Raw genomic sequence first — 15,317 nt, forward strand, 5'->3', positions numbered from 1 at the left:
AAGCCTGGAAGAGAAGATTGAAGAGAGACACCAGAAGCTAAGAGAAGAAATTAAGGAAGGGATCTTCCATATCATGCCAGGACAAACAAGAGTCTCTGCTATTAGGAGCCAGCATCCCCCAGCTAAGGAGAGAAGGTACACTCCACGTGGCAATCTATGGTTTTACCTCCATGAGCACGGAGAAGATATGAGGAAGTGGGATGGGAAACCCACCTCTTCCTTAGCAACCCGGGTACGTGAACTGAAAAGAGGAACAAGTACCACAAGGAACTCTTCAAGGGTAAATGCTGCTCCAGTCTCTTGTGGGCAAGACTCCAGACGGTACAGGAATGATGACACGTCTGATCCTCTTGAAGGGACCTTCAGGTCATACTTACAAGAAGAACACAATGAGTACCATGACCAGGACTAGGGGTGCCCTGCCTCTAACCAGGTAGAGGAGAGGAACAATTGGGTCTATTGGACAGTGTGGATTCGGTGGTCTGGCACATCAGAACCACAAAGATATAAGGCCTTAGTGGACACCGACGCACAATGTACTTTAATGCCATCAAGATACGTAGGGGCAGAATCCATCTCTATTTCTGGGGTAACAGGGGGATCCCAACAGTTGACTGTACTGGAAGCTGAAGTGAACCTGACTGGGAAGGAATGGCACAGACACCCCATCGTGACTGGTCCAGAGGCCCCGTGCATCCTTGGCATAGATTACCTGAGGAGTGGATATTTCAAAGACCCAAAAGGACTTCGTTGGGCTTTTGGCATAGCTACTGTGGAGACAAAAGAAATTAGACAGTTGAACACCTTGCCTGGTCTCTCAGAGGACCCCTCTGCTGTGGGACTGCTGAAGGTTGAAGAACAATTGGTACTGATAGCCACAGCAACAGTGCACCGTCGGCAATACCGCACCGACCGAGACTCTGTGACTCCTATACATAAGATCATCCGTGACCTGGAGACCCAGGGGGTGGTCAGCAAGACTCGCTCACCCTTTAATAGCCCTATATGGCCAGTGCGTAAGTCCAGCAGAGAGTGTAGGCTGTGGGTGGATTACCGTGGACTCAATGAAGTCACACCACCCCTGAGTGCTGCTGTGCCGGACATGCTGGAACTCCAGTACGAGTTGGAGTCCAAGGCAACCAAGTGGTATGCCACCACTGACATTGCCAATGCCTTTTTCTCCATTCCTTTGGCAGTGGAGTGCAGGTCACAATTCGCTTTCACTTGGAGAGGTGTGCAGTACACCTGGAATTGACTGCCTCAGGGGTGGAAACACAGTCCCAGCATTTGCCATGGACTGATCCAGACTGCACTGGAAAAGGGCGAGGCTCCAGAACATCTACAGTACATTGATGACATCATTGTATGGGGGAACACAGCGGGCGAAGTCTTCGAGAAAGGAGAGAAGATAATCCAGATTCTCCTAAGAGCTAGTTTTACCATTAAACGGAGTAAGGTCAAGGGACCTGCTCAGGAAATTCAGTTCCTAGGAGTGAAGTGGCAAGATGGACGCCGCCTAATTCCAATGAAGGTGATTAACAAAATAGCAGCCATGTCCCCACCAACCAGCAAGAAGGAAACACAGGTTTTCCTAGGCGCTGTGGGCTTTTGGAAGATGCATATCCCCAAGTACAGTCAGATTGTAAACCCTCTCTACCTTGTGACACAGAAGAAAAATGATTTCCAGTGGGACCCTGAACAACAACAAGCCTTTGAACAAATGAAACAGGAGATTGCCCATGCGGTAGCCCTTGGGCCAGTAAGGACAGGGCAGGACGTGAAGAACGTGCTCTACTCTGCAGCTGGGGAGAATGGTCCTTCCTGGGGAGACCCGAGGGATTCTGGAGTCGGGGATACAAGGGATCTGAAGCCAGCTATACACCAACTGAGAAAGAGATCCTGGCTGCTTATGAAGGAGCTCGAACTGCCTCAGAAGTGATCGGTACCGAAGCGCAGCTCCTCCTGACACCGCGACTACCAGTGCTGGGCTGGATGTTCAAGGCAAGAGTTCCTTCTACACATCACGCCACCGATGCCACATGGAGTAAGTGGATCGCTCTGATCACACAACGAACCCGGAGAGGGAATCCTAATCGCCCTGGGATTCTGGAAATTATCACCAATTGGCCCGAAGGTGAGAGTTTCAGACTATCCTCTGAAGAAGAGGAGCAGATGACACGGACTGAGGAGGCCCCACCATATGACAAACTACCAGCAGATGAAAGGCGATATGCACTCTTCACGGATGGCTCCTGTCGCATTGTAGGGACAAACCGAAAATGGAAGGCAGTCGTATGGAGTCCCACATGGCGAGTTGCAGAAGCGACTGAAGGACAAGGTGGGTCAAGTCAGTTTGCAGAGCTTAAAGTCGTTCAGTTGGCTTTGGATATAGCTGAACAAGAGAAGTGGCCAAGACTCTATCTCTACACTGACTCATGGATGGTGGCCAATGCTCTGTGGGGATGGCTGGAGCGATGGAAAAAGGCCATCTGGCAGCGCCAAGGGAAGTCCATCTGGGCGGCAGAGATGTGGCAGGACATCGCTGGCCGGGTAGAGAAGCTGAGTGTGAAGGTTGGTCACATAGATGCTCATGTACGCAAGAAACGGGCTAATGAGGAGCATCATAACAATGACCAGGCGGATCGAGCTGCCAGGATTAAAGTCTCTCAGGTAGATCTGGATTGGCAGCACAAAGGAGAATTATTTCTGGCTTGATGGGGCCATGATGCCTTCGGTCACCAGGGGAGAGATGCAACATACAGATGGGCTCGTGATCGAGGGGTGGACTTAACCAAGGGCATCGTCTCACAGGTCATCCATGACTGTGAGACATATGCTGCCATCAAGCAGGCCAAGCGGGTGAAGCCTCTATGGTATGGTGGACGGTGGTCAAAATACAGGTATGGGGAAGCCTGGCAAGTTGACTACATCACACTCCCCAAAACTTGCCAAGGCAAGCACTACGTACTGACCATGGTAGAAGGAAGTACTGGATGGTTGGAGACATACCTCGTGCCGCATGCCACTGCCCGGAATACCATCCTGGGCCTTGAAAAACAAGTCCTGTGGTGACACGGCACCCCAGAGAGAATTGAGTCTGATAATGGGACCCATTTCAAGAATGACCTCGTAGACACCTGGTCCAAAGAACATGGCATTGAGTGGATGTATCATATCCCCTACCATGCACCAGCTGCTGGCAAAGTTGAGCGGTGCAACGGACTGCTGAAAACCACCCTGATGGCACTGTGTGGGGAGACTCTCAAACACTGGGAGCTGCATTTAGCAAAGACCACCTGGTTGGTCAACACCCGAGGCTCCATCAATCGAGCTGGTCCTGCCCAATCAGAACCTTTGCATACTGTAGATGAAGTCCTCGTGGTGCATATGAGAGGTATGTTGGGGAAGACTGTTTGGATTAGTCCCACCTCAAGCAAAGGTAAACCCATCCGAGGGATTGTTTTTGCCCAAGGGCCGGGTTTCACCTGGTGAGTAATGCAAAAAGATGGGGAGACACGTGTACCACAAGGGGACCTAATTTTGAGTGAGAATGGTCTGTAATGTTTCATTGTATATATATATATAGATGTATATAGTTTTTAAAGGGGGTTAATTTGGACATGACATGGATGGCATAGAATAAGGGGTGGATAATGTCCTAGTTAGAACAGCTGGGCCCAGTTCATCACTGGATGGGTGTAACCAAAAACTGTGTATTCTATAACCTTCCATGCCATTTCCCAGAAAATGTTGTCATTAGACTATTAATACCCTTTGCCCAGAGCAGTCAGACTCATCAGGCTACAAACTAGGTGTTAAGAGGTCTGCGAGATAGAAGGGTGTTTTTGTCCTCACGCCCATTGAGGAACCCCCCGCCCTGAGGGAAGTACTGAACATTCCTGCCTGAACTGGAGAATATATAATCTTGGAGTCTTGGGACTTTTTAACCACTCGTGGGATCCAGAGGAAGACTGCAGATCACCGCTCAACCAGACTGCAGACCACCACTCTCAACCAGACTGCAACAGCATTCTCACCAACAGGTTTTCCCCCTCTCCCTTTACTTTGGACTCGGGGGGCCCAAAGAACACCACTCTGTTCATGCCCCAGGGTGCTGGGTTATACATTTGGGTTTTGTGGGTTAAAACCAATTGTTTGTCTGTATAATCACACTTATTGTATTATTTTATTAAATTGTTATTCTGATTTATAATCTCCCTTTTGGATTGAGTTCATTTTCCCCTGCTGGTTTAAAGCAGCACAGTCAGTGATCTGCTCTGCCAATGAGACTCCCACAAGTGCCTGGGCCCACATGGGATGCACCCAAGAGTCCTGAGGGAGCTGGAGAAAGAGCTGGCCAAGCCACTCTCACTCATTCTCCAACAGTGCTGCAGAACTGCAGAAGTCCCAGTTGACTGGCAACAGGCAAATGGGATGCCCATCCACACGAAGGGCCAAAAGGAGGATCTGGGGAACTCCTGGCCTGTCCTATTGACCTCAGGACCAGGGAAGTCCATGCAGCAGATCCTCCTCAGTGCCATCCCATGGCAGGGGCAGGACAACCAGGGGATCAGGCCCAGCCAGCATGGGGTTTGAGAAAGGCAGGTCCTGCCTGACAAAGGACCTGCTCAGTAGCTGAGTCAAAGGCTGGGGATGTGTCTCTAGAATTCCAGAAAGTCTTTGGCACCTTCTCTAGCAGCATCTCCTGCACAAACTGGCTACTCATGGCTTGCCCGGGGAACTATTTGCTGGGTGACAAAGTGGCTGATGGTCCAGGGAGTGGTAGGGAATGGAAGGAAATCCAGGTGGGGCCAGTCACTCGTGGGGTTCCCAAGGGCTCAGGATTGGGGCTGCTCCTGTTTAACATCGTTCTTGATGATCTGGGCCAGGGGATCAAGTGCCCCCTCAGGAAAGTTGTGGACAACACCACGTTGGGTGTGAGTGTGGATGTGCTGGAGGGCAGGAAGGCTCTCCAGAGGGATCTGGACAGGCTGGATCAATAAGACCAAGTGTCAGGGCCTGCACTTGGGTCCCAACAACCCACTGGAACGCTCCAGACTGGGGGCAGAGGGGCTGGAGAGCTGCCCAGCAGGAAGGGACTTGGGGGTGCTACTTAACAGTGGTTGGATATGAGCCAGAGGGTGCCCAGGAGGGGCAAGAAGGCCAAGGGCATCCTGGCCTTTGTGGAGAAGAGTGTGATCAGCAGGAGCAGAGAACTGATTGCCCCTCTGTGCTGGGCACTGCTGAGGCCCCACCTGGAGTGCTGTGTCCAGTTCTGGCCCCTCAGTGCAAAAAGGCCCTTGAGGGGTTGGAGCGTGTCCAGAGAAGGGAAAGGAGCTGGGGAAGGCTCTGGAAAACATGAACTGCAGCTCAGTCAGACGCAACACAAATATATATGGCACATATTCTATAGAATCCATCCTTAGATATTGTGTGATATATCCATAAGATATTACAAATAATAAGCAATAATAAGGCAAGTGTCCTCCTTAGGGACACCCCCCCCAAACTACTCCCTGGGTTTGTTCCCTGGGGGTCTCTGCAGTAGCAAGCACAGCACCACACTGACTGCTCTCTGCTGTGCAGGCATTTGTGGTTCTGCCTGTCTCACACACCCCCCCAACCTTGTGATGGATCTGGATGTCACTGGATGTGATGTCAAAGGGGAGCTGTGATGTCGTATGATGGATGTGATTTCATAGAGGAACCTTGATGTCCGAATAAGGATGTGATATCACAAGGGAGATGTGGTGTCACAACAAGGATATGATGTCACAGGGAAGGTGTGATGTCACAGGCAAGCACGGGATGTCATAGGGTTGATATGATATCACAGGAGAGGTGTGATGTCATGATGGATGTGACATCATAGGGGAGATGTTATGTCACAGGGAGGATGTGATGTCACTGGGAAGACGTGATGTCACGGGGAAGATGTGATGTCACAGGGAAGTTCTAATGTCACAAGGGAGATGTGATGTCATATGATGGATATTGTGTCATAAGGCAACTATGGTGTCATAGAAATTATGTGATGTCATAGGGGACGTGTGATGTCATGGGAGGAGAGATGTGATGTCATCATGATTGTGACATCATAGGGAAACTGTGATGTCATGGGGAAGAGGTGACATCACAGGGATGATATGAGATCACAGGAGATATGTGATGTCATGTGATGAATGTGACATCATAGGGAAGATGTGATGTCACAGGGAGGTGTGATGTCACAGGGGAGGACGTGATATCACAGGAAGGATGTGATGTCAAATGGGAGGTGTTATGAATAGGGGTGATGTGATGTCATAATATGGTCGTGACATCATAGGGGAGAGGTGATGTAACAGGAAGGATGTGACGTCACAGGACCGGTGTGATGTCACAGGAAGGATGTGATGTCATAAGGGAGATGTGATTTCACAGGAAGGATGCGATGTCACAGGGTAGCTGTGATGACACAGGGAGGATGTGATGTTACATGGGAGGACGAGACGTCACAGGGGAGGATGTGACGTCGCAGGGATGACAATATCAGAGGAGAGGTGTGATGTCATACGATGGATGTGACGACATAGGGGAGATGTGATGCCATGGGGAGGATGTGATGTAATCGGGGACATGTGATGTCACAGGGAGGATGTGATATCACAGGAGAGATGTGTCATACGATGGATGTGACGTCACAGGAGAAGTGTGATGTCACAAGGAGGATGTGGCATCATAGGAAAGATGTGATGTCATGGGGATGATGTGATGTCACAGGTCAGGTGTGAAGTCAGAGGGATGATATGACATCACAGGAGAGATGTGATGTAATTTTATGTATGTGTTGTCATATGGGAGATGTGATGTCATAGGGGAGGTGTGATACCACAGGAAGGATGTGATTTCACGGGGAGCATGTGATGTCATAGAGGAGTGACACATCCCCCCCCAACCTTGCTCCAGCTAAAACCATGGAATTTGTCTTTGTTTCCCTTGGGTTCAAGGTCAGGCTATTTTATTTCCATGGATGTCTAGAGATGAGTTCAGGGTAGCTCAGACCTTTTGGTGAGGAAGGACTTGTTTACTCTTGAGCATTTGAACTCAGCCTTTGTTACTGGTTTCTTCCCACTGTTTCAGAGCAGTTCATTTCCCATGGTGAAAGCTCTGATTCCCCAGCACAGTCAGGTTATCCTGAACTCAGGATGTTTCACTGGTCACATTTTTCTCCGGTATTAATTCTGTGCCAAATTCTTGCTTCCTAGGTCAGTGAAACGTTAGAACATAGAGAATCTCACCCTGATCTTGGAGAGAACACTTATAGACTTCTTTATTCTATTGAATTCTTCCCTTATAGTTCTGGATGACAGGACACCCATGAGGAAAGTCCCTTTTCTGGTTTTCAGGACGTAAAATAGATGTTTTTCTGCTGTCGTTATTTATTGGAGAGTTATTTAGTCAACTGTGAGTGTTGAATTCAGTGTTCCTTGCACCTTTGAAAAGTGCAACCCCTTTAATCTGTAGTTTTAAAAAACACACATTAGATGTCAGAGGACATAAAGACAGCATGTAGAGATAACCCTGATGTAAGTGATGGTTCCAGTCATCCTGTGTATGGATAAACGATTTCCAAGGCTTTGTTCCAAGGCTGCTGCCCTGCCCCCACCCTCTGCCTGCCACCCCCGCGCCCCTGGTGCCTGATTGACCACCGCCCCACCAATGGGCTGTCCCAGGGGATACAAATGTCCCGCCCTGCTGCATATTCATGAGTTTGAGGTGGGACTTTGAGCCCTTGATCAGGAGCACGGGTGTGCTTTTGGCCCCCACCCACTGCTGCCGCGCCCGGAGCGTGCCCATGCCAAGTGCGCGGGGTCAACCACGGAAACTTTGCTTTTCCCCGCGGGGCACACAGAGGATGGTCACCAGGCGCACATGGACTTGGGAGAACTTTGCCTGCCGGAGCCACTCTCCCTGCACCATGAGGAAGAGCAGGTACCGCTCCCCGCCCCCTGCCCACCATAATTTTTAAGTGTGGATATGAATATTCTTTAGTCCTAATTTTTTCATTTGGATCTTCTCCTGAAAAACTGAGATCTGATATAAAGTACAAATAAACTGGGATCAGTTGTTCTGAGGTTTTTCTCAAATAGCAGGCTTAGGGAAAGGGGTCCCTCAGATACTTTGGGGGAGCTATGGAGAGCTGAGCAAGCAGGCTAGGAAAAGAGAAAAGTCATCACTATGCAAAAATATGGACAGATGAAGGAGCTTCGGGAAGCCCTTCATGTCTGCAAAGGGTTTAGTCTTTTTTAACAGTTTACAGGAGATGGTGGCTCTGAGCCTCCTCCCCTTCAAATTCAGCTTTTGCAACAGTTGTTTGCAATGTTTAAGTGTTGAAGGACATGGTGAACCAGATCTAGAAGTTTGTTTTCTGCCTCTTTAGGTTGTTCCAGTGTTGTGAAGAGACCTTGCTTGTTGGAGTGCTGGTGTCTGTTCCTGGCAGCAATGACAAGGCTGAGTGCAGGAACAAGGAGGTGTTCTGGTACAAACCACTTGTCTGATGCCTTAAGCCCCTAATGGTTTTATTTTTCTAATATTTGTAGGACTTGTAAGTTTTATAAGTAGGTTTTAAAAGCAGAAACCCTCCCTTCTTTGTCCCTTGTCCCTTATCCTTTTCCCTCTAGCACCCTTGTTTATACATTCCTTAACCCTCTTACCCATTCTATCCTCCCTATATCACTTATAGCCCCAAATCTAATAGAAATGTTTAGTCTTTGTCAAGGCAAGGCCTAGACAGTTGACAGAACAGCATATCTGGGCCTAAACCACAGAATGAAGTCAAAAATTAGGTAACTATGTACCCTTTGTGCTCTGATGATGGTGAAGGTGATGAAGTAGGTGGTCCCAAAATGCACCCCAGACCCATTTCAGGGGGTGGACCCCGGGGCGGTCCAGAGTAAAGGCCACAGGGTGGACACATCTGGGATTGGATGGATGGTATTATAAAATGTAACCTCTCGGGCACGGGCGCGCGCGTCTTGTAACATCTTCTGCCTTGGCAAATAAACCCTTTCTTATCTCACCCCTAATTAACTGCTCCGGGAGATTTTTTCAGCACCTAGATCCCACGGCAACAGTTGGTGGCCCGTACGGGGAGACCTGGACCGGGACTTCTTCAGACTGGAAAATTTCATCGTGCAGGAATATTCCTCAGGAAGCCGGCTTTTATCTGAGATAATTCCCGCCCCGGTCTGAGAAGCCCAGCTCCACAGAACCCACGGAAGCAAGCACGGAGCATAGAGGTGAGATAAAAAAGAGCGAATAAGGAAACGGTACCTATTTGGTTAGTTAGCAGCTGCGGGAAAGTTTTGTGTTTTGTGTTCCGAGATAGGGAACACGGGTTACTGGAAAGTTAACTTAAAGACTTGGGCCCAGACAGTCGCGAAAGTCGCTTTCCAGGAGGTGAACGGGTGGTTCACCATCGCAGGTCAGGGCGGGTTTCAGCCTAGGGCTGTGTGGTTTGGAGGGGACGCCCTCCGGTGCTCTGACGCTGTGGGAGAGCCGGTGGGGCTCTGGGGTCGGTGCGACTCAGTAAATAGCTGAGGGGTTACGTAACAGCCTTGTAACCTAAAGGTAGCAAGTTTGAAACCCAGTGTGTGACTGTGGTTTGTTTTTGTTTTGCAAACATGGGTTGTGTGGATTCAAAAGTTGAGATCCCTAAGGAATCCTCCCTGGGAATGATTTTGAAGCAGTGGAAAACTTTAACTGGTGTTGAAACAACTTTAAAGAAGGAAGAATTGCGTAGGCTGTGTATGGATGCCTGGCCGTTGTTTGGACAAGTGAGAGGGGTGGCGTGGCCGGAATTTGGTCCGTTAGAACTAGGTACAGTGCTTCGATTGATCTCGCTTCTTCATGTAGAACAGAGGTGGCAGGAAATTCGATATGCAGAGCTGTTCTTGAGGCTGTTAACACGCCCTGAATCAGGTGTAGAAGATAAGAAAAATGAAAGTTCAAAACCGAAGGAAAAAGCAGAGATGGCTTTAAGAAGAGGGAAAAGGAAAGATCGAGTTGAGGCTGCTCCTGTCCCACAAATCCTATTTAAGAACACCGGAGAAGATGATTTAGATATGTTGATATCACCTGACATGAGGGAAAATACCCTGGGAGCTCCACAAATTGGACTCCCCGCTGCAGCGGCAGCGGGGGGGGCTGGGGCTGCTGGGGTGGCGGCTCCTGGACCAGTTCCGGCTGGGCAGGCGGGAGCCGTGGGGGGACTCCCTGGCGCGGGTATGGCTGCGCTGGGGGGAATTGGACAAGTTGGAATCTCCGGAGGAGTAGGCTCGGGGGTGGCGGGAGCCGCTCCGGGCATGGTCAGTACGGGACTTGCTGCCATGGCAACGAGTACAGGAGCAGGCACTGCGGGAGTAATAGGCTTGGGGCCAGCCCCGGCCGCAGCGGTGGCGGGGGGAGGAGCCCCAGGAGCAGTAGCAGGAACAACCCCTGGAATTCCAGGAGGGGCAGGGGCGGTGCCAACAGGCGGGACCTCTGTCCTGACTGACTTGGGAGGTGGGGCTGGAGCCGCCCCCTTTCCCACGCTTTCCCCTCCCGAGGGGGGACATTCCATCCTTGTGGGGGGGGGAAGAAAAGAGGAACCGAGAGAGTTTCCAATTTCTGCCCCTCATGAAGAGGGAACAGAGACGCATAGACAGGGCAAGCCGGTTTCAGCTGCTGAGAGAAGGGAGAAGCGAGGTTTACCACCGTTTGATAAGGACACGGAAGCAGAGGGTGAATTAAGTGATAGCCCGGGGGAAGGAGAAGCAGACCCGCCTGTAGTAAGACCAAAGGGAAAGAGGGCCCGCGAAGCGTTAGCAGTCCCCGACCCGGTTGCAAGTAGAACAAGGGCAAAAGATAAGCCACCGTTAGAAGCCCCCTTAAGACAAGCCGTGACCAATCAAGGCACGGTATTAATAAAGGTCCCTTTCTCACTGGTTGAGTTACAGCAATGGAAAGATTGTGTGGGGGCATATAGAGATAATCCAGAAAAGATGACAAATTATGTCCAAAGAGCAATCAAAACTCAGAATCCTGATTGGTGTGATCTAGAGGTTATGATGGATACCTTATTAGACCAAACGGAGAAAGAGATGGTGAAAAGAGCTGCTCAAAAGGCAATAGAAATACAAAAAACCTCTGGGCAGTTTCCAGGCGAAGATATCAAAGATATCTTCCCCCTCACGGATCCCGGATGGGATCCTAATGTGTCAGCAAATTTAGAAGCTTTGAAACGTTATCAAGACTGGGTAATTTATGGATTTCGGCATGGAGTTCCAAAGGCGGTGAACTGGTCCAAAATGTATGAGGTTAGACAAGACATAAATGAGTCACCCACAGATTTTCTAAACAGATTAAAGGATGTTATCAGGAAATATACCAATATAGACATTGAATCAGATATGGGAAAGAAAAATCTGGTGTATTTATTTATAGGACAGTCCTCAGATGATATAAGAAGAAAACTGCAAAAAGCAGGTGGTGATAGAAAGGATATTAGTGAGCTGTTAGATATAGCCTGGACGGTATATCAAAATAGGGAGCATAAAAGGAAAACAAGGGTGATGGAACAAGAAGGTGGCTATAGAGAGCCTTATAAACATAACCCCAGGTATCAGAGGTCTAACCGTCGGCAGGACATAGCAGATGACAGATGTTCTAACTGTAAGAAGAAGGGACATTGGAGAAAAGACTGCCCGGAGCTGAGGGGAACTGAAAACACACTTCCCCCCCCACCACCCCCAGCCCCCCAACTGGCTGTGAGTCAGAGTGTATGAGGGGGACCGGAGGCTTCTTCCCCAGCAGAGCCTCTGGTTACAGCTAAGCTGGGAAGGGAGAATGTTGAATTTTTGGTTGACACAGGTGCGGCATACTCTGTTTTAAATACTTTGGAAGGGAAACTGAGCCATGAAACTGTAACTGTGGTCGGTGCTACAGGGGTAAGTGAAACAAGGCCATTTTTTAAACCTTTAAAATTCAAATTGGGTAAGCACTGGGTAACTCACCAATTTCTTTACATGCCAAATTCTCCTAAACCTTTACTGGGTAGAGACTTACTGGAAAAATTAGAAGCTGAAATTAAATTCACCAAGGGGGGAGACATAAAGGTTATAATCCCAGATACTAAATATGTCGAGGCAGCTGCTTTCTTTATACAGGAAAATCATGGAGAGATCCCTGCAGAAGTTGAAAATGCTGTCATACCTTTAGTCTGGGCCAGCAAGTACCCTGGGAAATCAAAGCAAGCTGAACCAGTAAGCATCGCACTCAGGCCAGGAGCAGTCCCGGTAAGGCAAAAACAATATCCTTTGAAATTAGAAAGCCGAAAAGGCCTAGCACCTATAATTGAAAAGTTCCTTAAATTTGGTTTACTAGTAGAATGTGAATCCAGATTTAATACCCCCATCCTACCAGTGAAAAAGGCTGATGGCAAAAGCTATCGGCTAGTCCAAGATCTTAGGGCCATCAATAAAATAACTGAGGACATCTACCCAGTGGTAGCCAACCCCTATACACTGTTAACCACATTGACAGAAGATTTAGGATGGTTCACTGTACTCGATCTTAAAGATGCCTTTTTCTGCATTCCTGTACACAAAGACAGCCAAGAGATTTTTGCCTTTGAGTGGGAAAATCCTGAGACAGGGAGAAAAACGCAACTAACCTGGCAGATAGAGGAACACATTTCATTGCGACAGTAGTAAAAGAAGTATGCCGCATCCTGGGAGTTGTCTGGGACCTACATACCCCCTATAGACCTCAGGCTAGTGGCAAAGTTGAACGAATGAATGGCACTTTGAAAATGCAAATAAGCAAAATTTGTCAGGAAACATCTATGTCCTGGGTTCAAGCTTTGCCACTAGCTTTGCTGAGGATTCGTATCCAGCCGAGGCGGAGGGATAACATAAGCCCATATGAAATACTATATGGAAGACCATATCAAGCACCACACATACCAGGGGATGTACACTTAAGAGGGAGAACCGATTTACGAAAATATTTGATTGCTTTAGGCTCTACTTTGCAGAAGCTGCAGAAGGTCATCGAGTTATCCAGACCCATAGGACTGGACACCCCTGCTCACCCATTCCAGCCAGGAGACTGGGTCTACGTCAAGTGGTGGAACAGTGACCCCTTACGAGCCAAGTGGAGAGGACCATACCAAGTCCTGCTGACTTCCCTCACCGCCGTCAAAGTTGCTGGCAGAGAACCCTGGTTCCACTACTCCAGAGTCAAGAGAGCATCAGCTCCTGGAACAACCAGCCAACCAGAACTGGACACCGATGATGATGATGTGGAATAGACTGCTTGTTCTGTGTATTCTGTTCGTGCAACCGGTAACTATGAACCGAGTTTGGGACCAAAAATTGCATGTGGCCCTAGTCCAAAACGTATCTAAAATTCTCCGGAAAACAGAATGCTGGATTTGTACTCAAGTACCAGCAATTGATGATGAGAATAGTGAGTGGCCCCTAATTGGCATTTTACTAAATGAGACAAACTTCGGTAAGTCCATGATGAATTTCCCAGGGACCTGGAAGCCAGTTACAGAGGCTTATTATCCAGTGGCCCTAAGTAATGTAATTTCTAATCAGGATGTTGTTCCCTGCATGATTATAAACGCTACAGGAGAAATCATTCTCCCCCCCCACTGTGATAAAAACAATTCAAAAGAAGAAATAAACCCAGAAATTGTTGCGGGGATGGCACAGTTCCCTTTGAGATTAATTCCTCCCCAGGGATCAGGATGGTACTGGATTTGTGAAAAGGAAGCCTGGAAAGTTTTGCCCCTTGATAAAGATCGGGCCTGTGCTTTGGGGGCAGTGATTCCAAATATAACAATTCTCGATCCAATTGATGAACAAGAATGGAAAAAACCCTATCCAAAAAGAGCAAAAAGAACTAGCAATCCCCTCATTGAGCGCCCTACAATTTTCCACAGCATAGTCAGGGCTTTAGTCCCATCTCTAGGAGTGAGTGAATTGGAAAAGGCAATTGTAAATATTTCGGCTGTTATGGAAAACATTCAAGATCACACTCTGGATGCAATTGAAACCCTAAAAGAACAGTTCCAAAGCTTGTCTCGTGTAGTAATACAAAATAGAATGGCCCTCAATTTTTTGCTAGCCTCACAGGGAGGCGTGTGTAAAGTCATCAATACCAGTTGCTGTTCTTACATAGATCAGACTGGTAGAATTAATAATGATTTGGCCGCAATTCGAAATCAAACCAAAATCTTACATCAAATATCTCTAGATGATGTCTCCCTAGGTTTAGGAGATGTCCTCCACAAACTCACTTCATGGTTACCGAACTGGACATGGATGAGACAACTGTTTATTTTAGTATTGTACATACTTAGTGTTAGTGTAATAGCTCACTGCATGCACCGATGTTATAGTTGTTGTAGGTGTAGGTAGTAGAGATTGGACAAGACCTTTGGGTTTTGTCCAGTCTCTAAGGGGGGACTGATGCCTTAAGCCCCTAATGGTTTTATTTTTCTAATATTTGTAGGACTTGTAAGTTTTATAAGTAGGTTTTAAAAGCAGAAACCCTCCCTTCTTTGTCCCTTGTCCCTTATCCTTTTCCCTCTAGCACCCTTGTTTATACATTCCTTAACCCTCTTACCCCATTCTATCCTCCCTATATCACTTATAGCCCCAAATCTAATAGAAATGTTTAGTCTTTTGTCAAGGCAAGGCCTAGACAGTTGACAGAACAGCATATCTGGGCCTAAACCACAGAATGAAGTCAAAAATTAGGTAACTATGTACCCTTTGTGCTCTGATGATGGTGAAGGTGATGAAGTAGGTGGTCCCAAAATGCACCCCAGACCCATTTCAGGGGGTGGACCCCGGGGCGGTCCAGAGTAAAGGCCACAGGGTGGACACATCTGGGATTGGATGGATGGTATTATAAAATGTAACCTCTCGGGCACGGGCGCGCGCGTCTTGTAACATCTTCTGCCTTGGCAAATAAACCCTTTCTTATCTCACCCCTAATTAACTGCTCCGGGAGATTTTTTCAGCACCTAAATCCCACGGCAACAGTCTGAAGTAAACAATGTCTTTTAGGACTTTCCCAGTATCTGAGGCACCTGCTGTTTAGATCTGCAGCAGACTTGCTGGTAGGCTACAGTAGGACCTGTGAGCAGGATGGAGAGAAAAACACCCATGAAAAATGGAAAAAGAGAGACCTCGTCCACTTCTGCTCACCAATTGGGTCCCCACTGGGGCAGGTTGGGCAGAAATGGCATGGAATGATGTGACAGGGTTATCACTGTGTCA

At 48.2% G+C, this 15,317-nt stretch overlaps 2 protein-coding genes and 1 pseudogene across 3 annotated transcripts in view; 2 read left to right on the top strand and 1 right to left on the bottom strand.

Moving 5' to 3' along the window:
• LOC116779970 overlaps positions 1-15,317 on the bottom strand; it is a 287,746-nt pseudogene that overhangs the window by 106,574 nt on the left and 165,855 nt on the right.
• Positions 1-15,317, top strand: part of LOC116780078 (zinc finger protein 239-like) — a 57,060-nt gene that overhangs the window by 7,773 nt on the left and 33,970 nt on the right. The window lies entirely within an intron of this gene.
• LOC116779993 (syncytin-A-like) lies at positions 9,012-14,579 on the top strand. Of its 2 annotated transcripts, none has more exons than XM_032674499.1 (2): positions 9,012-9,281; positions 13,044-14,579. In XM_032674499.1, the coding sequence occupies exon 2, from the start codon at positions 13,314-13,316 to the stop codon at positions 14,448-14,450; it is 1,137 nt and encodes a 378-aa protein (XP_032530390.1). In that variant the 5' UTR covers positions 9,012-9,281; positions 13,044-13,313; the 3' UTR covers positions 14,451-14,579. The 2 variants fall into 2 exon arrangements, with proteins under 2 accessions (XP_032530390.1, XP_032530391.1); XM_032674500.1 differs by having other exon boundaries at positions 13,058-14,579.

The sequence above is a fragment of the Chiroxiphia lanceolata genome, chromosome W, assembly GCF_009829145.1.
Source record: "Chiroxiphia lanceolata isolate bChiLan1 chromosome W, bChiLan1.pri, whole genome shotgun sequence".
NCBI classification, from domain to species: Eukaryota; Metazoa; Chordata; class Aves; order Passeriformes; family Pipridae; genus Chiroxiphia; species Chiroxiphia lanceolata.